This window comes from Lutjanus erythropterus, chromosome 22, assembly GCF_056507025.1.
Source record: "Lutjanus erythropterus isolate fLutEry1 chromosome 22, fLutEry1.hap2, whole genome shotgun sequence".
In the NCBI taxonomy this organism is placed as follows: Eukaryota; Metazoa; Chordata; class Actinopteri; order Lutjaniformes; family Lutjanidae; genus Lutjanus; species Lutjanus erythropterus.
In genome coordinates, this window is record NC_139338.1 from 1,548,402 (window position 1) to 1,567,500 (window position 19,099).

Here is a 19,099-nt window from a genome sequence, read left to right on the forward strand (position 1 = left end):
CAGCAGAAGAGCAATGTAAATGCACAGACAAAATATGAACACAAAACTTTCTGGGTGTTACAGCTCACCGGATCAGTTGTTCAACTTTGGAACACAACAAAGGTAATCACACCCAACACAGGTAATCTAGTAATATAACAAGCAATGTAACTAATTACTTTTGATTCCAAGTAATGAGTGATGTATATTATTTTTTAATGGAGTAATTAAGTAAAGTAACTCATAACTCTTCCTGAGTGACTCGCCAAACACTGGTCCTCAGCAATAACAACCATTACCAAAATAACAAACAATGTTACAAACATAATGGGCGTGTCCAAATCCACCTTTGCCGTCCTGTGCCAGGGGCGGGAGTGATATTTTGCCCTGACCCGCCCTTGGCGCCACCAGCGCAAAGCAGGATACACCTATCAGACGTGCCCAAGTGCCCTCATTAATTCACAGGCGAGTTTAGGCCGAACATTCAATAAACCAATCAGAAAGTCAGCTCTCATCACCTTTGAGAGGCAGGTGCGCCAGCAGCGCAAGTGGAGGCAGCATGAAGGTGGATTTACCAGGAAGAAACAAAGACAAAAGATTTTTAAAGTGAGGAGACAGATCTCCTGTTTCCAGGAGTGAAAATGCGATATATGGAGACAGCAGGACGTCTCCAAAACAGCTTCATGTGTAAGTAAGTTATTTTACATTAATGCCTGCAAAAAACAATACAATAAACGAACCGCAAATCTCATGCAGATATGTAACTGCTTATATTTTAACCTGAAGCACGTTGAAAGTATGTTGTATTTTATAATTAATTATTATCATCATCATCATTATTACCTCTGCTGGCTGAGGATCGGGGGAGAGAGATGGTGCAGTAGAGAGGGGAGGTGAACAGATCCAGTCCAGCCACGAAGGTGCCCGGTTCCACTGGCCCACCTGAGCCAGGTGAAGGCACAGATACGCGGCTGTCTGTGCTCCTCCTTTTTCTCCTCTCCCACCTAATCATCATCTCCTCCTCCCATCCTCGCTCCTCTGACCCGCTGTGAAATAATCAGAAAGAGTTTCTTAAGTTTGAAGTGCACAAAATTACACAGATATATCCAACTAGCTATGATAGAAGCACACATAACATTTTCTCTCAGGTTGGGCCGGACTTGTGCGGTCAAATATAGTGTCTTGTATATTTTATATGTTATAGATCATAATCAAACGTTTTTTTTTTGGATCATAACAAACAGCAGACATAAACACTACAGCTGCTCCACCTGTCATGCTGACTCATCTGATAAAGACTATCAGACAGCTGTGATCCTGTTTGCAGGTCTTCTGAGATTTATTGGGCTTTATAATTATAATAATAGTACTGTTGTACTTATTAGTGTGATTAACTTCAAAGACACACGCGAGTGCACGACTTTTAAACATAAATGAAAGGTGTTTGGTGATTGTGGAGATGAGGGTGCGCACCTCAGCCAAGGGCAAGACACACACATACCTGCACTATTAACTTCAATATTCACACTTTATTGCCGGTGGATATGTTCAAAGGACACTTCACTAATCGACACTCCTGTGGAGAATAAAGACTAATGTAAATTAAGGTGTTTGGTGATTGTGGAGCCATTGCGCTCCACGCATTCGTGCTCTTGCGCATTCTCTTCTGGAACCAGGAGATCTGTCTCCTTGCTTTAAAAATCTTTTCTCTTTGTTTCCTCCTGGTAAATCCGCCGTCATGCTGACACCACTTGTGCTGCTGGCACACCTGCCTCTCAGAGGTGATGAGAGCTGACTTTCTGATTGGTTTATTGCATGTTCGGCCTAAACTCGCCTGTGAATTAATGAGGGCACTTGGGCACATCTGATAGGTGAATCCCGCTTTGTGCTGGTGGCGCAAAGGGCGGGTCAGGGCAAAATATCACTCCCGCCCCTGGCACAGGACGGCAAAGGTGGATTTGGACACACCTTGAATAAATTAAATCCATTGCGCCTCCAGCTTGCTTTCGATCAGCACAAGACACGACCCTAAGGCACAAGCATGTTTTACCCCAATGCGCTGAGCACAAGTTAGCAAACGCGCCCGGCCACGCCTTCGTTTTGCCTTCATGCTTAGACCTCCCACCCAACATAGCAAGATAGCAAAATCACTTGCGCTGGCGGCGCAATGGCTTTGCGTCGGGCGTAAGATAGGGCCCAATATTTTTAATACATACACATATGACTTAAGAAATGCAGGTTCATGGCCCATAGTACTGAATAGAGATACTTTAAGCGATAGTTAAAAATGAAATTTCACTCAGTATCTACTCACCCCTGTGCTGATGTGAAGATGGGTGAAGCTCTCCCTGAGCTTCAGCGGAAAACAGCGTTGCAGCCAATTCTAGTACAATTGAAGTGAATGGTGACCAGTTTTAAAATTTAAAAAAAAGAACACAAAAAAAACCACAAAATGTCCCCATACTGCTCGTGTGGTGTAATCCAAGTGTCTGTAAGCAGCGACATTAAAATTTGATCCGAAAAGACGCCACTTACACCATGTTTTCAGTCTAAATGTAAACTGTAACCTCTCAGACCTGATCCAAACGCACACACCTGAAGCAGGTACACAAGCTCTTGTCCAAGCGGCGCAACATGAGGTATATGTGATCTCGCGATACCTTCACAGTTGACTTTGCAAACGTTCAACAAAGAAGAAATTGTCCAAGGACTTCGACATAGAAGAGGATCATCATTTCTTTGCTCCAGCCGTGCTGCTTGGGCGAGAGCTTGTGTACCTGCTTCAGGCGTGTGCATCCACTGAGCACCCGGCAAGACAAGCAAGCTGATCTTCTATAATGTTTGGAACAGAGCATTAATGGGATTTGTAGCTATAATACAATTACTTCATTTTAAACAGTAATTATACTACTCCTCATTAATCTTTACAGCCATGCTTACAGTTACAGATACTACCCAACACCAGGAATTCCAAACAGATGCTTTTTTTGCTTCTAAATGTTAACATTAAAATGATTATGGTGAGATTTTTAAGGGATAGTTTATGGATCTGTACCAAACAAAGATATTTTCTTAAGTCTGTAGAATATATTGTGTAGGCCAGGACATCTCTGCAGCACAGTAATATTCAATTCAAAATGGTATTTTGCCACATGTTTTGTATTTAATAAATATTGCACCTCCTGTGATTTGAAAATTGCAGGAGGCCAAACTGCAATTTTGATTAAATTTTCATGAATTGTTCAGCCCTAGTGTGAGCCAAACCAGAAAATGATGCCTGATGTCTGGCATTAGTGTGGACTAGTACTGCAACTAACAATTATTTTCATAGTTGATTAAGTGGTTGATTATTTTCTTGATTAATGCCTAAAAAATGTCAGAAACTATGAAAAATGTTGATCAATGTTTCCTAAAGCTCTGGATTATGTCCTCAAATGTCCCTTTATTGTCTCAGAGGAGTAAAGAACCTCAAAAACTATTCACATTTAAGAATCTGGAGGCAGAGAATTTAGACTTTAAAAAAAAGAAAAATTGCTCAAAATGATTAATCACTCACCAAAATTGTTGCAGATGAATTTGATAATAAGTTAATAATCAAATAATTGATTAATAATGCAGCTGTAGTGTGGACATGTCTAAGATGTCTTGCTTCCTGTGTTTTTTGACTCTTGTCCTGCTGCCATGTGACCAGGCTGGGTGGCTTGTATTCATTCTCAGGCTAACTGAAGAGTTTGTGTTGTTGACTGAGCCAAATAGCTGCAGAAAGCCACACACATGCCCCAACACCACCATATCACTGATACCAGCCTTTTTCTGGTCATCATCTGCAAAATTCATTGCAAGATTTCACCTGACTCCTGCCAACTAGAGCCACTTAGCCTGGATATATCAGATGAATTATTGACACTGGTCTGCTCTTGTTAATTGTGGATGACTTCAGGGCTTGGCCTTCTGGCTGCACTGACCAGCCTGCTGTATCCAATGTCTCCCAGTTCCCACAAATTTGAAATTGTTCTTTAAATACTTTCTGACTGCCATATCCTTTCTCAGTAATTTCCTAAAACAGCTGGCAATCGTCATTTTTAACAAATAATTATTCAAACAGGAGGAAATAGTGCATATGTTGGGGACTATTTTCAGTGGTGGATTAATCCACATTTTATGCCATTGTGAGTATTTCTGGAAGCAAGATGGTGTATTACGTGTTTTATGGTAATAAAATGTGGCTCACTAATTTAGACAAGTTTGGGTTCACCTAACTGGTCAGGTTTAGTAAAAAATATTAAGTGGGACATGGAGATCTAGTATAATAACCAGAAGCAACACCTTTTTTTTTTTTTTTTTTTTTTACAACAACTCAATTCACCAACAAGTCCTACCTTATGGCAACAATTTCAAATATATAAGGCCTTTAAATCATGATGTTATGATGATAGAGGGCTCAGTGATTGATGACTGTCAGCCACTCGCGACCCTCTCGTCCAACATGTGCAACAAATGATGGACATGTGGTTTGGTGTCTTGAATCATAGTGACACACTTTAAAGGCATATGCAGGAATTTCCTTAAAAAAGCAATGTTTAGAGAAAAAACTGAGCTATGCTCTTTGATTGAAATGAAGGCACTATGTTGGAACATGGTCTCTTAACTCTTTCCCCGTCTCGTCATTTAAGACACAATGCTTCCCCACAATTGATGAGATATTACGTCACTTGCTGTTTGCACTGACAGATAGTAGGGGACACTGTGAGGTATCACCTGGCAAAAAAAAAATTGTCATTAAAAGAAGAGATCCACTAGAATTGCACAGCACAGAAGAACATGATGTTCTGTAGCATGAAAACATGCACAATAACGATGCTTAGCTGCAGATTAAAGAGCCATAGGATCAGAGAGCACCATGATCTGGGTACAGAGCCCAGGCACAGAGCAAGGCTGCTCGCACTGCAGCAACTGGAACCTGCACCACAGCCAGGGCAGAGAGCGCTCCAGCCCCAAAGCCTCTTGCACAGTGTTTCAGGCGGGTGGCGGGGAAAACACACAGCTAACATTAGACGCACTGGTGACAGTTAATTTCACACATGTAATATGAAGTGATAAAAAATGAAAAATAAAAATGTCTCTTTTACAAAAACTGTTCTCAGTTTTTTCTCTGAAAAGTGGAATTTTTGATGCAACCAACCAACATTCAAGTGCTCATAAAAAAAGAATGAATGAAGCTAGAACAAAATGTTTTTCTGTGTTCTTTCTTTTGATATATTCAATTTTGACATTTTCATAGAACTAAATATTTTGTGGGTGTTGTCAAAAGTTTTGTCAAAAATTCTGGCGCTGGCTGGCCACTTTAAAAAAAAAAATGCTGGTGGGCAAAGAGTTAATATATCCATGGAAAAACTCATTTGAACATCTCATTCAAACAAATAACTGGTGGGGCCATTAACACCCGAAATTGCATGTCAGAGCCATTCATCATGGCTGATCAGGTGTTTTATATATAATTCTCATGCAATGTATTTAATGAAGTGATGTTCAGGATAAAGACTGATATTGCTACGTCTTCACAGAAAGCTGAGGCAACCGGGGAGAAAAGACCCAGGGGGCGACCCAGGAAATGGGTGAGTCAGTGATTCTTTTAAGGTGTATGCTTCTGTCTGTTGCTGGCATGCTGGGTACTGGAAAAAAAAAGTGATAGATTTTGCTATGTTTTTAGGCATTTTTTTTTGCAATGAAATTGTGGGAGCAAGTGAAAATTGAAATAAAAAGTTTCAAATTTAGGTTCTACATAACCTCACCAACAAGTCTGCTTTATTTGCAATTGAAGAAGTGCACCTGGAGCATATTCCACAAAAAGGCAAAATCTTTTTGAACTCAAGCTCAGTTAAAACAAGCACAAAAATATAGAATAAAAGTAGATGGAGTGTTGATAAATGTCAATAATGATGACAAACCTCGTGTTCTTTTCAGTACCTGTAAAAAATATAAATGGAAAATATATATTGAATAATGAAACAACACATTGAGTTGGCTCATTGAGACATGCATGTCTGATGTTTGCATGGGGGATTGCTATTAGTGGTAGAACTTGTGGGGAGTGAGGATGATTGGTCCGATTTGCAGAAAAGTTGTGGAGTTTGGACAAAACTGCAAGCTCATGCAGAATTCACAGGCGCTGGTTGAATTTGTGTGAACTGTTGCGATCACAACATTGCACCCTCCTGGAGGGCCTGAGAAGAGGGGCTGTAAATAGGGAGTTCTGCCAGTTGATGAAATGTATTTCTGAAAGGAGGCAAATGTGCACAGGAAAGAAAAAGAGACAGTTAAAGTAATTTAATTAATACACACTTGTTTCTTGTCATTCCACAGTATTTTGTTCTATGAAGAACTTTTGCCAGTAGGTAGTTTTCCAGATTTTAATGACTCACCATGTTGTAGTTATTTTATTATTCTTAACTTTAATTATGTGTACTGACTACATTCAGTTTCCTCTGGTAGTTGTGGTATGTGTATGTGTGTGTTCAGGGAGATCTCCAAAATGTTCATGTTATCAGTCAAAGAAAATGTTTACTCTCCCTTCTGACCGCAGGAATACTTAAATAATTCCAGTGACAGCTTGAAGGCCTCAGTGTTTATCAGCTCCAAAGTAACAGGCCTGATTGATTGTGCAGCGAAAAGTAGAGGGCAGTTCGAAGTGCCACCAGGAAGCGTGAGGAGAGATGCAGGGAATGTGAACTTTCTCCTGTGTATATCATAGTTTATGTGTCAAGGGTGAAAAACAAGTGAAAGGCTACAAGAACAAAGTTGGAGAGTCATAAAGTGTACATTTTATATTTATTTTCATTTCCTGGAAGGAATGGTGTATTCCAAGAATCAGTTGTCAGTATATTTAGTATATTCTCCACTGTCCACACTGGTTTACTGGCGAGAGCTCTTGCTGGGACTTATCAGCTCCTTGTGGCGGCTTTAAAGTCTACTGCGAGTACATTAACTGCTCGGTTCACATGCATGTGCACTGAATTCTTTGCCTTTATGGCCTCCTTTAACAACAGGCCACAGCTGGCTGGATGACACTGCGGGCTTCACATCAAGTCAGATGTCTTTGGAATAACTTACAGTAGGCCTAGCTCACAGCAAATCAGGTGAACCACACTGCCAAACCAGATATTCATTCTGTCATGGCAGCCTGGATGGAGCCACACAACTCACAGTTACATTATCTTTGTATGGTAATGTATTTGTATTTTTACTTTATGCGTTTTTGTTCTTTTAATTTAATGTAATTTATATATTTTATTACTTTTCTCCTATATTACTAAAGGTAAGGTGATCTATTGTGATTTGATAATGTTGGCTATTACTTTTTTTATCCAGTATAATAAAATAAGCGTAAGTAATTTATGTGACTGGAGCGGGATGGTACAGATTGCTCCAGCAAAAACAGCACAGGATTGTCCAGCAATAAAGTTGAAACAGCAGTCAAGCTCAGGACGCCCTGGTAGCTCAGTTGGTAGAGCATAGGGCCGGATAATAAATCAATATTATATCATATTGTAATATGAGACTAGGTGTCATGATAGATTTTGTATATTGTTATATTGTGATACAGCATGAGTCTTTTTCTGGTTTTAAAGGATGCATTACAGTAAAGTAAGATGTAATTTTCTGACTTTCCCAGACTGTTCTAGCTGTTCTATTATCTGTCTTTACCCGCTTAGTTATTATATCAGCATTACTGATTATTATTTTTCAGAAAATCTCATTGGGTTAATATTTTGTGAAAAATAGCCCTAGAATATTGTCACAGTATGGAGGTATATGGTCAAAATTATATTGTGATTTTCATTCATTATGTCACCTTAACTGCATCTTACCTCTTGGAGTACACTACAGCTGCAACAATTAATGTATTATTAATCGATTGTTAAATAAATCATAAATTATTCTGATAATCACTTTGTAATGTGAACACATATTAAATGAAATTAAACGTATGTGAAAAAGCTATTGATCCAGCTGGACTTTCTGGGTTGTATTTCATTATACTGTAAACATCATGCCCCCACTAAGGCAGCCCCCTGTTTGTAGAGTTTGAGATGCCTGAACCCTATGGCACCCAGCAGGTTTAGGTCGGGTCAGGTTGTATTTCTCATATACTTCATAGGCTTACGTCGGGTTTGGGCTGCACTATTCTACTTCTTCTTCTTCTTCTTCTTCTTCTTATTATTATTATTATTATTATTATTATTATTATTATTATTATTATTATTGTTATTATTATTATTACCAGTAGTATTTTTTTTTTCATTCTTCTCTCTTATTTTGTTGTTGCCAATTTGAATTCCCTCCTGTATTGTCCAACAGTTACACACAACATATAACAATACAAGCTCCTAAATCCACCTTTATAAAGCAAATAAATATTTTTATGTATGTAATATTTAATTGAACAACAGGTCTGAATAAGAGATAAATGTAATTCTACATCACTGCTGAGCTACAAGAGAAAAACATGATGCTGCAGGTTCTTTTAGGAGACTTGGATTACACCAGACAAGCAATATGGAGGCATTTTATGTTTTAATTCTGTTGCCTTTTTGTTTGAAAACTGGTCACCATTCACTTCCAATGTTTGGAAGATTTTGAAAGTCTGTTTTACTGTGAAACTTCAGCAGTGTTTTGTGGACTAACAAAATAAAACCTCAATCAGAATCAGGGTGAGTAGATAATGACTGAATATTCAGTTTTGGGTGAACTATCCCTTTAAACTATCAAATTTTGATTTGTAAAGAGCAGCAGGTCATTAGTTTTATGTTCTGTCATTTACATTTTCAAATTTGTCTTGAAGATATAGCGTAAGTGTGATTTTAAGACTACGCTGTGTTGTTTCAGGGCTGGAGAAAATCAATACTGGGAAAATCCAGATTCTGCCTTTGATTTTGAGTTTGATTAGATTTCTCTCATTTTGATTGATTCTCAATTTAATGTTAAAATTGTTGGACCCCTAGTTTTTGGTGAGTTTTATTTAGCTACTGTTGAATTTTAATGAAGCTGACAATGTTGATGTTAAAATAACAGTTTTGCAAAGGGAAACTGGTTTCTGGTTAAACAAAACATCTCTTACTTTTTAAAAAAGGTATATCACTATATAGATCCTTTCTATAATGTTGTCAGACACTTAGAATGATAATCTGAGCCTTTCAGTGCCAAAAACAACTAGGGGTGAGAATCTTTGAGTACCTCATGATTTGATTTGATTATGATTCAGAGGGTTATGATTCAATGATAAAATGATTCTCGGTGCATCTTCGTGCATCATTTTAAACTTTTAAGCCATTGCTTACTGGATTGTGTTTATATGTTCTATTTTTGACTGAACTGATAGTGAAGAAGGCACAGTTTTCAGTCTTTTGCTCCAGTTTCCCTGAAATACAATATGAAACATAACTGGGAATTGCATGGTCTGCAGGCTTTTAAAAAAAAGTTGCGTAAAGTTCAAAAAGTTAAATTCAGATTCAGAATCTTCCATGTCTGCATTGTGATGCATCCAAGAATCGACTATTTCCCCACCCGTAAAAACAACCCAAGCAAACAAGTAAGCATCACCTGCCCTGGACTGTGTGCAGTGGCTCACTCCTCTCTGCTGCCATCACAGTTAGTGCTGTGGTGTGGTGTGATTTAGAGATGTGGTTTGTAAAGTTTTCAGCCTGTCAGGCCATTGCAATGCTGACACAGGAAAAAAAACAAAAAAAACGACTACTGGACTGGAAGAATCTCCAACTGATGATTCAAATCTTCACCTTTCAGGAGCAGTCTTATAGTACACAACACATTTTTGTTTTTGAAAATGTTAAGATATAGAACTCTGGGGAGCTGTCCCTTATTGGTATGTCTTCTTGCACGTCCACTGCCTGGCTGCGGGTCCTGTCCTCTGTGTGCAGGTGCTGAGATGGATAGGCAGACCTCTGCCAAGCTGACCAGCTTCCTCGGCTGGTAGAAGCTTGATGGGGGACTCTCTGCATTCATCAGTTGTGCACAGCAGTTCCCCTTCTCTGCTGCCAAATGGCTGCTGTCCATTGATTTTATGTGTTGGTTCCCCCACAGACAAACTGAAGTCTTTGTCCTTGTTTGCAGCTCTATTACAGTAAAGCTTTGGCATCCTCAACATTTGGCCATCTATAGGAAATTCCTTCTTGTTACCATGGCAATAACAATGAAAACTGTAAAAACAAAAGTTTCATTTACAGGATTATATTTTATTGAAGGAAATACCACAGTCATGGCTTTATTGTATTGGACTACTACCTGGAGTTTTTATGCATGTCCAGAGATGCACAAAGTAAACATCTTTATTCATATATTGCCAAAATTATCACTGTCCCAACTTCTGCATCTTGTCAGTGGATGATGGACAAAGGATACATGTCATAAAGGTCAGTGCATAGGTTCAATTTTGTTTAATTGTTGTTGTAAAATACCTGGAATTAAATCTGTCTCAGGAAAGCTCTTTCTCGTCTGCATGGCATGACACAATGTGCATTTGTGTGAATGTGAGATAAGATGTCTAAGACTTTGAATATGGTTTGACAGATGTAAAAATGTTCAAACCAGTTTGGCATTGAGTTGAATACTGGACCAGTGATACTGGATTTTACCACTAGGTCATGCATGTGACTCAGCTGCTCCAGGTGGGAACATAATGAGAACCAATGAATAAGAGTGGAGCTGTACATCAGTGAGTTTTCGACAACACTGTCCTGCAAACGTTTCACTGTAAAAGTCTTGTTTAGCTCATTTGGTGGAGCGTCCGCCCCATGTATGGAGGCTGTCAGTTGTCTGCAGCGGCTGCTGGTTTGACTCCTGCCTGTGGCCCTTTGCTGCGTGTCATCCCCTCTCTCTTCACCCCCCTTTCCTGTCTGCTCTTCAGCTATCCTATCTAATAAAGGCAAGAAAGCCCCCCCCCAAAAAAAAGAAATGAAGGGTTTCTGTTCACTGAAAAACTAGAGGGCTTTTAATTTGAAATGGATACAAGAAGTTTTGAGTTTGCAATAACAGCATAATGCTTTAACAAGAGCTGATTAAAACAAGGCAAACTATAGCTGGCTAGCTGACTCGCTAACATAGCAAACAAGTCAGGGAGTTATACTGAAAAGAGAAAATTATGTCTACTCTGCTGAGTGCAGCTGACTGCAGTGCTGTACAGCACTGTTGTATTTTACTGTGTTGAATGAATCTATGAATTGGATTGGTTTGGATTGATGTTGCTGGGAGCTATTGTCTCTTCAGAACTTACCAGATCATCTAATAATGACTACCTAATTTAGTTAACATATATTGAGTGTAAACTGATCAGGCATAACATTATGACCACTGACAGGTGAAGTGAATAACACTGATTATCTCTTCATCATGGCACCTGTTAGTGGGTGGGATATATTAGGCAGCAAGTGAACATTTTGTCCTCAAAGTTGATGTGTTAGGAGCAGGAAAAATGGGCAAATGTAAGGATTTGAGTGAGTTTGACAATGGCCAAATTGTGATGGCTAGACAACTGGGTCAGAGCATCTCCAAAACTGCAGCTCTTGTGGGGTGTTCCTGGTCTGCAGTGGTCAGTATCTACCAAAAGGGGTCCAAGGAAGGAACAGTGGTGAACCGGCAACAGGGTCATGGGCGGCCAAAGCTCACTGATGAACGTGGGGAGTGAAGGCTGGTTCATGTGGTCCGAGCCAACAAACGAGCTACTGTGCTGGGCACTGTAATGGGCACGTGAGCATCAGAACTGGACCACGGAGCAATGGAAGAAGGTGGCCTGGTCTGATGAATCATGTTTTCTTTTACATCATGTGGATGGCCGGGTGCGTGTGTCACTTACCTGGGGAGCACATGACACCAGGATGCAGTATGGGAAGAAGGCAAGCTGGCAGAGGCAGTGTGATGCTTTGAGCAATGTTCTCCTGGGAAACCTTGGGTCCTGCCATCCATGTGGATGTTACTTTGACACGTACCACCTACCTAAGCATTGTTGCAGATCATGTACACCTTTTCATGAAAACGATATGGCTGTGGCCTCTTTCAGCAGGATAATGCGCTGTGCCACAAAGCAAAAATAGTTCAGGAATGGTTTGAGGAGCACAACAACAAGTACATTTTAAAACTGGTCACCATTCACTTCAATTGTACTGGATTTGGCTGCAACGCTGTTTTCCGCTGCAGCTCCAGGAGTGTTTTGTGAACTGGAGGTCTTCACCCATCCTCACATCAGCACAGCGTTGAGTAGATATTGAGTGAAATTTCATTTTTGGGTGAACTATCGCTTTAAGCAGGACCTAATTGATTTCAAAAACAACTTCAGAAATGACATGAAACAGGAATTCAACAGTTTTAGGATGGAGATGAACCAAAAAGCTACACCGTAACCACGGTGTACAGCTAACTGAAGCAGAGCAGTGACTGGAGGAAACAGAGACCTCCAATACCAAGCTGAGGGACACCCTACTTCATTCCCTCAAACAGCAAAGACTCCTCCGGCCAAGGTAACGAATCTCGAGGGAAGATCCTGCCGTAATAACATTTGCATATACAGCATTAAGGAAGGAACAGAGGGAAGCTCAATGCTAACATTCATTGACAACTTTCTGAAGATGGAGCTGGGGCTCAACAGGAGCACTGATTTAAAGATTCAGCAAACACACCAGTCAATCAGCCCTAAACCTCAGGATGACGCCATCTCAAGATCTATTCTGGTCAACTTCCAGAGGTATGACATCAAAGGTAAAATACTAAAAACAGCTTGGGCAAAGAAAATCACCTATGAGGAAAAAGTGGTGGTGTTTACACATGAATTTTCTACTTAAGTGAACAATAAACAGAGATATAAAGAAAATCCTCAAGAAGAGACAGATATGTTTCCAGACACCATACCCTGCCAAGATGAGGACAGAAACAGCTGAGGACATGAGGAGGACAGGCTACAACCTGGACCTGCTGCAAACGTCTGACACCAGCTGGGAGCAGAGGCTGATGCAAGGTACACACTGGAGCAGAAAAGACAGAGACTGCGCCAAGTCTGAGAGAGTCTGAGAGAGGCTCAAGGATTTCCAACAACGAGTATGAACATTACTAACGGGAATCATCAGGTATTATCGGCCTAATTTCACACTGTTAAAAAAAATGATGCTAAAAATTGTACCCTTCGACTGCTCACATGCCCAAACAAGTAAATACATGCACACATGTACAATTTTATATTCCCCACACCCCAGTGAGCCCACCATTTTTTTTTTCTTCATTTCTTTTCTCTGATTCTCCAATGTAAGCACAAAAGTGATTGTTTGGCTCAAGAGGAAAAGAGACTTTACCCTGTGCAAAGAGGGAGCCCCTACTTGATTTAGGACTCATTCTCCACTGGTATATTTAGAGGTGTTGTGAAGACGGCAGGGCAGTGTAAGACCCTGACACTGGTTAGTAATGTTCTTGTTATCACCGTTTGTTATTGTGACAGTACATGTATTAATTCTGCTGGCACAAGTAGATTGAACTGTTGTTATGGGGTTCAGTAACTTTAAAGTATTTTTTTGGAATGCAAATGGCTTAGAGAGTAGAGTAATGTCAAAAATGGCAAGGGAAAACCATCAAATCATATTTCTGCAGGAAACATCTATCTCAAAATGAACATGAAAAATTGAAAAAAAATTCAACATAGAAGAAGAAAAACATATTTTACAGCACTTCTAAATCTGGCCATAAAAGAGAAGCTGCAATATTATTACATAATTCTGTAAATTTTGAATTAGTTATGGAGATCAGGGATAGTGAGGGCAGATATATACTAGGTCAAGGCAAGATAGAAAACAATTTCCTCAGAATTACAAGGCACATTCATATGTGCCGGAGATTTTAACACAGTAATAAATGGTAAATGAGATACATCTAATAGTAAGAGATATGTGTCCCATCTGACTAACTGGCTAATGGATTTGGATGAAATGGGTTTACTTGACATTTGGAGGGAATTACATCCATCTGACAAACACTATACCTTTTACTCTGCTCCACATGCAGTATTCTCAAGAAGAGACGATATTTTTATGTTTCAAAATGGTAGACACAGGGTTTTAGAATATGATATAGGAACTAGAGATATTTTAGATCATTCACCAATCATCACCATCATTTCCAGGTGATTAGACTCCTTTATTCCGGACTTAATTGACCAAACTGGTTTTGTCCACAGACACCAAACACAAGATAATATTAGATGACCTCTTCACATAATTGAAGGCATTTGAAAAACAAAATCAAATGCTGTGTTGTTCAGCCTAGATGCTGAAAAAGCTTTTGATTTTGTGAATTGGTAATTTTTTGGTAACCTTTTTAAAGATTTATATTCTGATGTAACCATCCTCTATGGCATTTTCCCTAACAGAATAAACTCTTGGCTTATTTTTAGGTCAATTTTTAAAACGTTTTTAATTTCTACACGAATATATTTCCAGTAAGTATTTAAAACGAATCGTCTATGAATTTCAGAATCTTTGTTAACCCAGTACTGGTACAGGCCTTTGGGTTTGGTATGTGACTTCTTTGCTTCTGTACACAATTACTGTCAAAGTTGTTTATTCATGTCTAATTACTGCATGCACAGAACAGAAATTCTAGAGCACAAGTTTTACCTGGAAAGTTTTGTAATGGTGCCAGTTGTTGTCTATCACCTGTAGCATGACCATAGTCAGTCATGGAGAATATAGGGTTTAAGCATTTGCATTCTGCATTCTTTTTTTTTCTTTTTTCCCCTGTTCTACTGAAAACTGAAAAGTGACCCCAAAACCAAAGTAAATACAAGAGGCAAGACAAGAATTTTGTGTACTGCCACACAGCTACCACTGCGAGACTAATGCATTAACTGTGCGGAAATGACTCGATGGATGGACAAGAAAGCACAAGAGCTGTGGCTCCTGTGTGTGTTAGGGGAGTTGATATAGTGTGAAGGGGAGAGGTCTACTCCCGTCTCACACAAGGCTTTGCTGCTCTTGGCTTTGGGTCAGACAATGAAGGCAGGTGCCAAGCAATGGAATGAGAGCTCAGGGTTGAAGAAAAGTAGCAGTAGTCTGGTGGAGGTGATGAGCAGCACGATTAGGAGCAGCGTGCTCTATTATCAAGGGATATAACAGGCTGTTTATGAGCCGGGGAATAATCATAATGTACTTTCACAGTGGTTTGCATTTACAGTAATGCATTTAAATCAAACTATTGAACCTTTCATCGTAACCCTTTCACCACTGGCTCATAATAGGAGAAACACTTACTGCAATGCTCAATAAGATATTAAAGGAATAGTACACCCAAAAATGAAAATTCAGTCATTATCACTCTCATGCTTGAATAAAGAATAAAGCTAGAACTGAGCTAGATCAAAAATGAAGTCAACAGTAATAAACAAAAGTCAATGATCAGACGTGCGCTGCTCTGCAGGAAGCAGTGCTGAGAAAATCCCTCCAGGCAAATGCTTAGCAAGTGTTAACATGTTGAACTAAGATGATGCTGAATGTTTTACCTGCTCAATATTCACATGTTAGCATACTGACTTCAGCTCAAAAGCCACTATGCCAAAATAAGCCTCACAGAGTCATTAGGATGGCTGTACTCTTAGTCATGTTTTTCCGTCATTTGATTTGAAGTTTTCATTGCCATTGTTTGAATTTTGTGCTGATGAAGTGTGATTTTCTGCACTCCATCAGCTGTCGTATTTATCTGATCTGAGCATCTGTTACATACAGAAGCTGATTGTATGTTAGTTTCACTATGTTTGCTAGTGCTGCCCGAGTGACCTAAATAGCTCAGCTGTCTACTCTGGCCTAACTGGCCACATTCCAGATCAACCGCAGTGATACTCTGTGATAGCAGATATTTCACATTTGTATTCATTCAGATGACCTGAAAAAAAAAAACTGCACTCGCTTAGTGTCAGACCACACATACACACAGGTAAACATTGTGGCACGCCTCAAACAAACAATCTTAAAGCTTAAAGAGATAAGTTCATTCATCGGCATATGTTTACAAAGAATCTAGATTTCCATCAGGGCTTTTTTTCTCAGGCTGATCTAAACCCATTTATGACAGCTTCTAAGAAAAAATCAGGTTGTACTTATTTTTTAACATTTGACATTCATCCATTCATTAGGAAGCTTCTCCATAATGTGTGTGTTTGTGAGAGAGAGAAAGAAAGACAGTAGGAAGCAGAGTGACAGTGTTGGCACTTGCTGTAATGGGGTACTATTTTGCAGACATGCATGTGAAGATTGAAATGATCCTATAATTATATGTATTTTCATTGATAATTATAGTGTCATGGTTTTGGATTTTGGACACTTCCTGTTTTAATTTGTAGTTTTGGTTCTCCCTCGTGTTTTGGTTTTACTTCCTGTCTTTGTCTGTTTTCCCGCCCTGTGTGATCACTAATTATTTTCACCTGTCTTTGACTGCCCTCACCTGTGTCTTGTTTTCCTCCCCCTCCCTAGTGTATTTAATCCTGTGTCTTGTCCTCTTTACTTTGTTGGTTCATTCACTCGTCTTGTCTCAGTGCTTGTTAGTGTTTCCTAGTGTTTTTGGTTCCCCTGTGTATGGATTTTTGGGTTTTTCTCCCTGCCTGGATTTTGGATTCTCCTGCACCGTTCATGTAAGCTTTTGTTGGTCTTTAGTTGATTAAATTTCTTTTGACCTCTCCCCTTAGCCTCCTGTTGTCTGCATTTGGGTCCTCCTGGTTGAACTCGTAACAGAATGAACCAACTGACAATATACCCAGCAGACTTTTCTGTGGCAGAGGAGCTGAAAGAGGCATTTGCTGAATTTGATCAGTTCCGCTCAGCCATCTAAAGTAGCACTGATCTAAGACGCAGGATTTTTGTTTATACCCTAATGGAAAAGGCTTTTTTGTCGAGGCCCGAAATTTAGTTTTTCCCCTTAATTACTTGAAGCCTGGCTGTCACACATAGTTGTGCATTGTGTCACCAAAGCAGAACATACTTGCACTGTAAAACCAAATGTTCACATTAATTAATCGGCCTTTGTCAGGTGACGTAACGCTTGTGTCAGCCGCAGTGCGTTGTGGATCGAATCGCCATTTTGGAGGGTCAATCGTTGTAAACAACTCAACAATGAGCATCGTCTTTGCTTGCGGCATTATCTTTGATAAAATGGGACGTTCGTGTTGTGTGAAAGGCTGCCATATGAAGTCACACAACAGAAATGGCAGAAATCGTTTCCTATATTTTGCTTAATTTGTAAGGCTGTCTACATTATTACAGTTTCTGATTTACAGGCCGATGACTGGATCTTGTTTCAGGCTGACTGGTTTATTTCTGTGGTTAGACAAGCTAATGTCTGTTAAAATATATAATTAATAACTGCTTGATGCTTGAGTAATTATGTTGTATGAAAAAGGGGTAGGATTATTAGATCATTTTCACTTTTTTCTAGCTCCTGTGATGTGAATATGAGGTCATTTTTTTCACAATAATGTAATACACATGAATCTTTTATGCCCACAGTTAAAATAAGTAAAGCAAATCAGACAAAACAAGCAAACTAACCATAACCACTAGGGCTGAACGATTTTAGGAAAAGATCTAATTGTGATTTTTCTGGCAGATATTGCGATTTCAATTCGGTTCACGATTTTTTCTTCAAATCAAGCTTCAGTGCAATATTCACAATGTATAGTAACATTTACAATCATTATTAATTATTCAAACTAGGTATTTGTGAGGGCTTCAAAGAAAAATAACATTAAGAGAAAAACTACTGACTATACTGAGGACAATTCGCACACATCATCACATTAAATCCGTATAAATAAATAAATTAATAAACAAACACACACACAGGTCTGGTCCATTCATTAAGTTCCATATGACGTTCGCTGCATTGTTGGTTATGATGCACGTCAGAGGGGTGTAACTACGATGCGAGATAAATGTGTTAGCGAGCTATTTTGAGTCTAAAGACAGGGTTTTCAGTGTCACGAAAGTGGCTCTCTTTTAACCTGCTAGATCACCGTGGTAATTTATGCTAAACTCATGACCTGGTTAAGACCTTATGTTAAGAGTTTCAGATTAAATCGTCTGTAAAACGCGCCGTTCTTTAACTTATAATTGTCCTAACAAGGTTGTTTATGAGCGATATAGCTTTTAAACTGAGGGAAGACATTAAAAATGAAAAGCTGCTGAGCTGTATGTTCGTTATATCACCGAACGAATCCATATAATGTAAAAATGAAACAGCGGCACAAACTGTCTGCATCGCGCTGTCATGATGGTAACCTCCGTTTGGTGATGCAGAGTCATTTTTCCCGTTTGCTCCAGATCATATTAACACTTTAAATTTACATCGTATATAATCCACACACTAAAATAATGATGAAGCAACTACAGACACTTTGAATACTTTTTACTGTTATCTGTTTTGTCTCGGTGATTTTGCAGCTCAGATCACTGATTAGAAAATTCATCATCATTTATCACAGACAGTCTTAAATCAGTTACACTCATTTTACGTTCGTTTAGCCAAAGACTTCAGTGATGTCCACGTCTCTGTCATCATAGGACAGTGTCAGACAGACTTCATCATGTTTAAATCTGCTGTATGGAGTTTTATTGTTTAATGTGCAGTTTTCATGTTAGAATAAACCGCAGCATTAAGACCACATTTAGTCCATCAGTAATTTTCTGACAGCATTCTTCTTCTCCTGCTTTATTTGCAGCAACAATGTTGCTTTTTGCCGTAATGTATTTAGTATACTTTCCACAGCTCATAATTATAACAACTTGATCTTAAGTGGCTCGCGATCGCTTCATTTCATGCGGAAGAAGAATCAAATGACGCAACAAACGCCCCTTTTATGTGAGCGCGCACAGAGTCTGAAGACGAGAGCCTGGATTAACAAAGTGAGTTGATAACCACCGTCGTGATACCCGTTATCTCTGATTGCGGTTTTAGGCTTTGTCGATCCAGATCATACAAAGAAAGCCTGGCTGTGTTGAGCTTGCTTCGTAGTACAGCCCTCAGGAGCACTGCAAAAAACCGCAGCTTTGGCGATCACGTGATCGCGTTGTCTGAAATCGCAATT

The 19,099-nt window shown here is 39.3% G+C and overlaps 1 protein-coding gene across 3 annotated transcripts in view; it reads left to right on the top strand.

Annotated features, from left to right (window-relative positions):
* hmga2 (high mobility group AT-hook 2) overlaps positions 1–19,099 on the top strand; it is a 73,716-nt gene that overhangs the window by 16,938 nt on the left and 37,679 nt on the right. For 2 of the 3 annotated variants that reach the window (XM_084711349.1, XM_084711350.1), the window contains exon 3: positions 5,544–5,594. In XM_084711349.1, the coding sequence (XP_084567475.1) occupies positions 5,544–5,594 (51 nt within the window). Of the gene's footprint in view, positions 1–5,543; positions 5,595–7,025; positions 7,444–19,099 lie in introns of those variants that run through there. The other variant, XM_084711351.1, reaches the window with a different exon arrangement.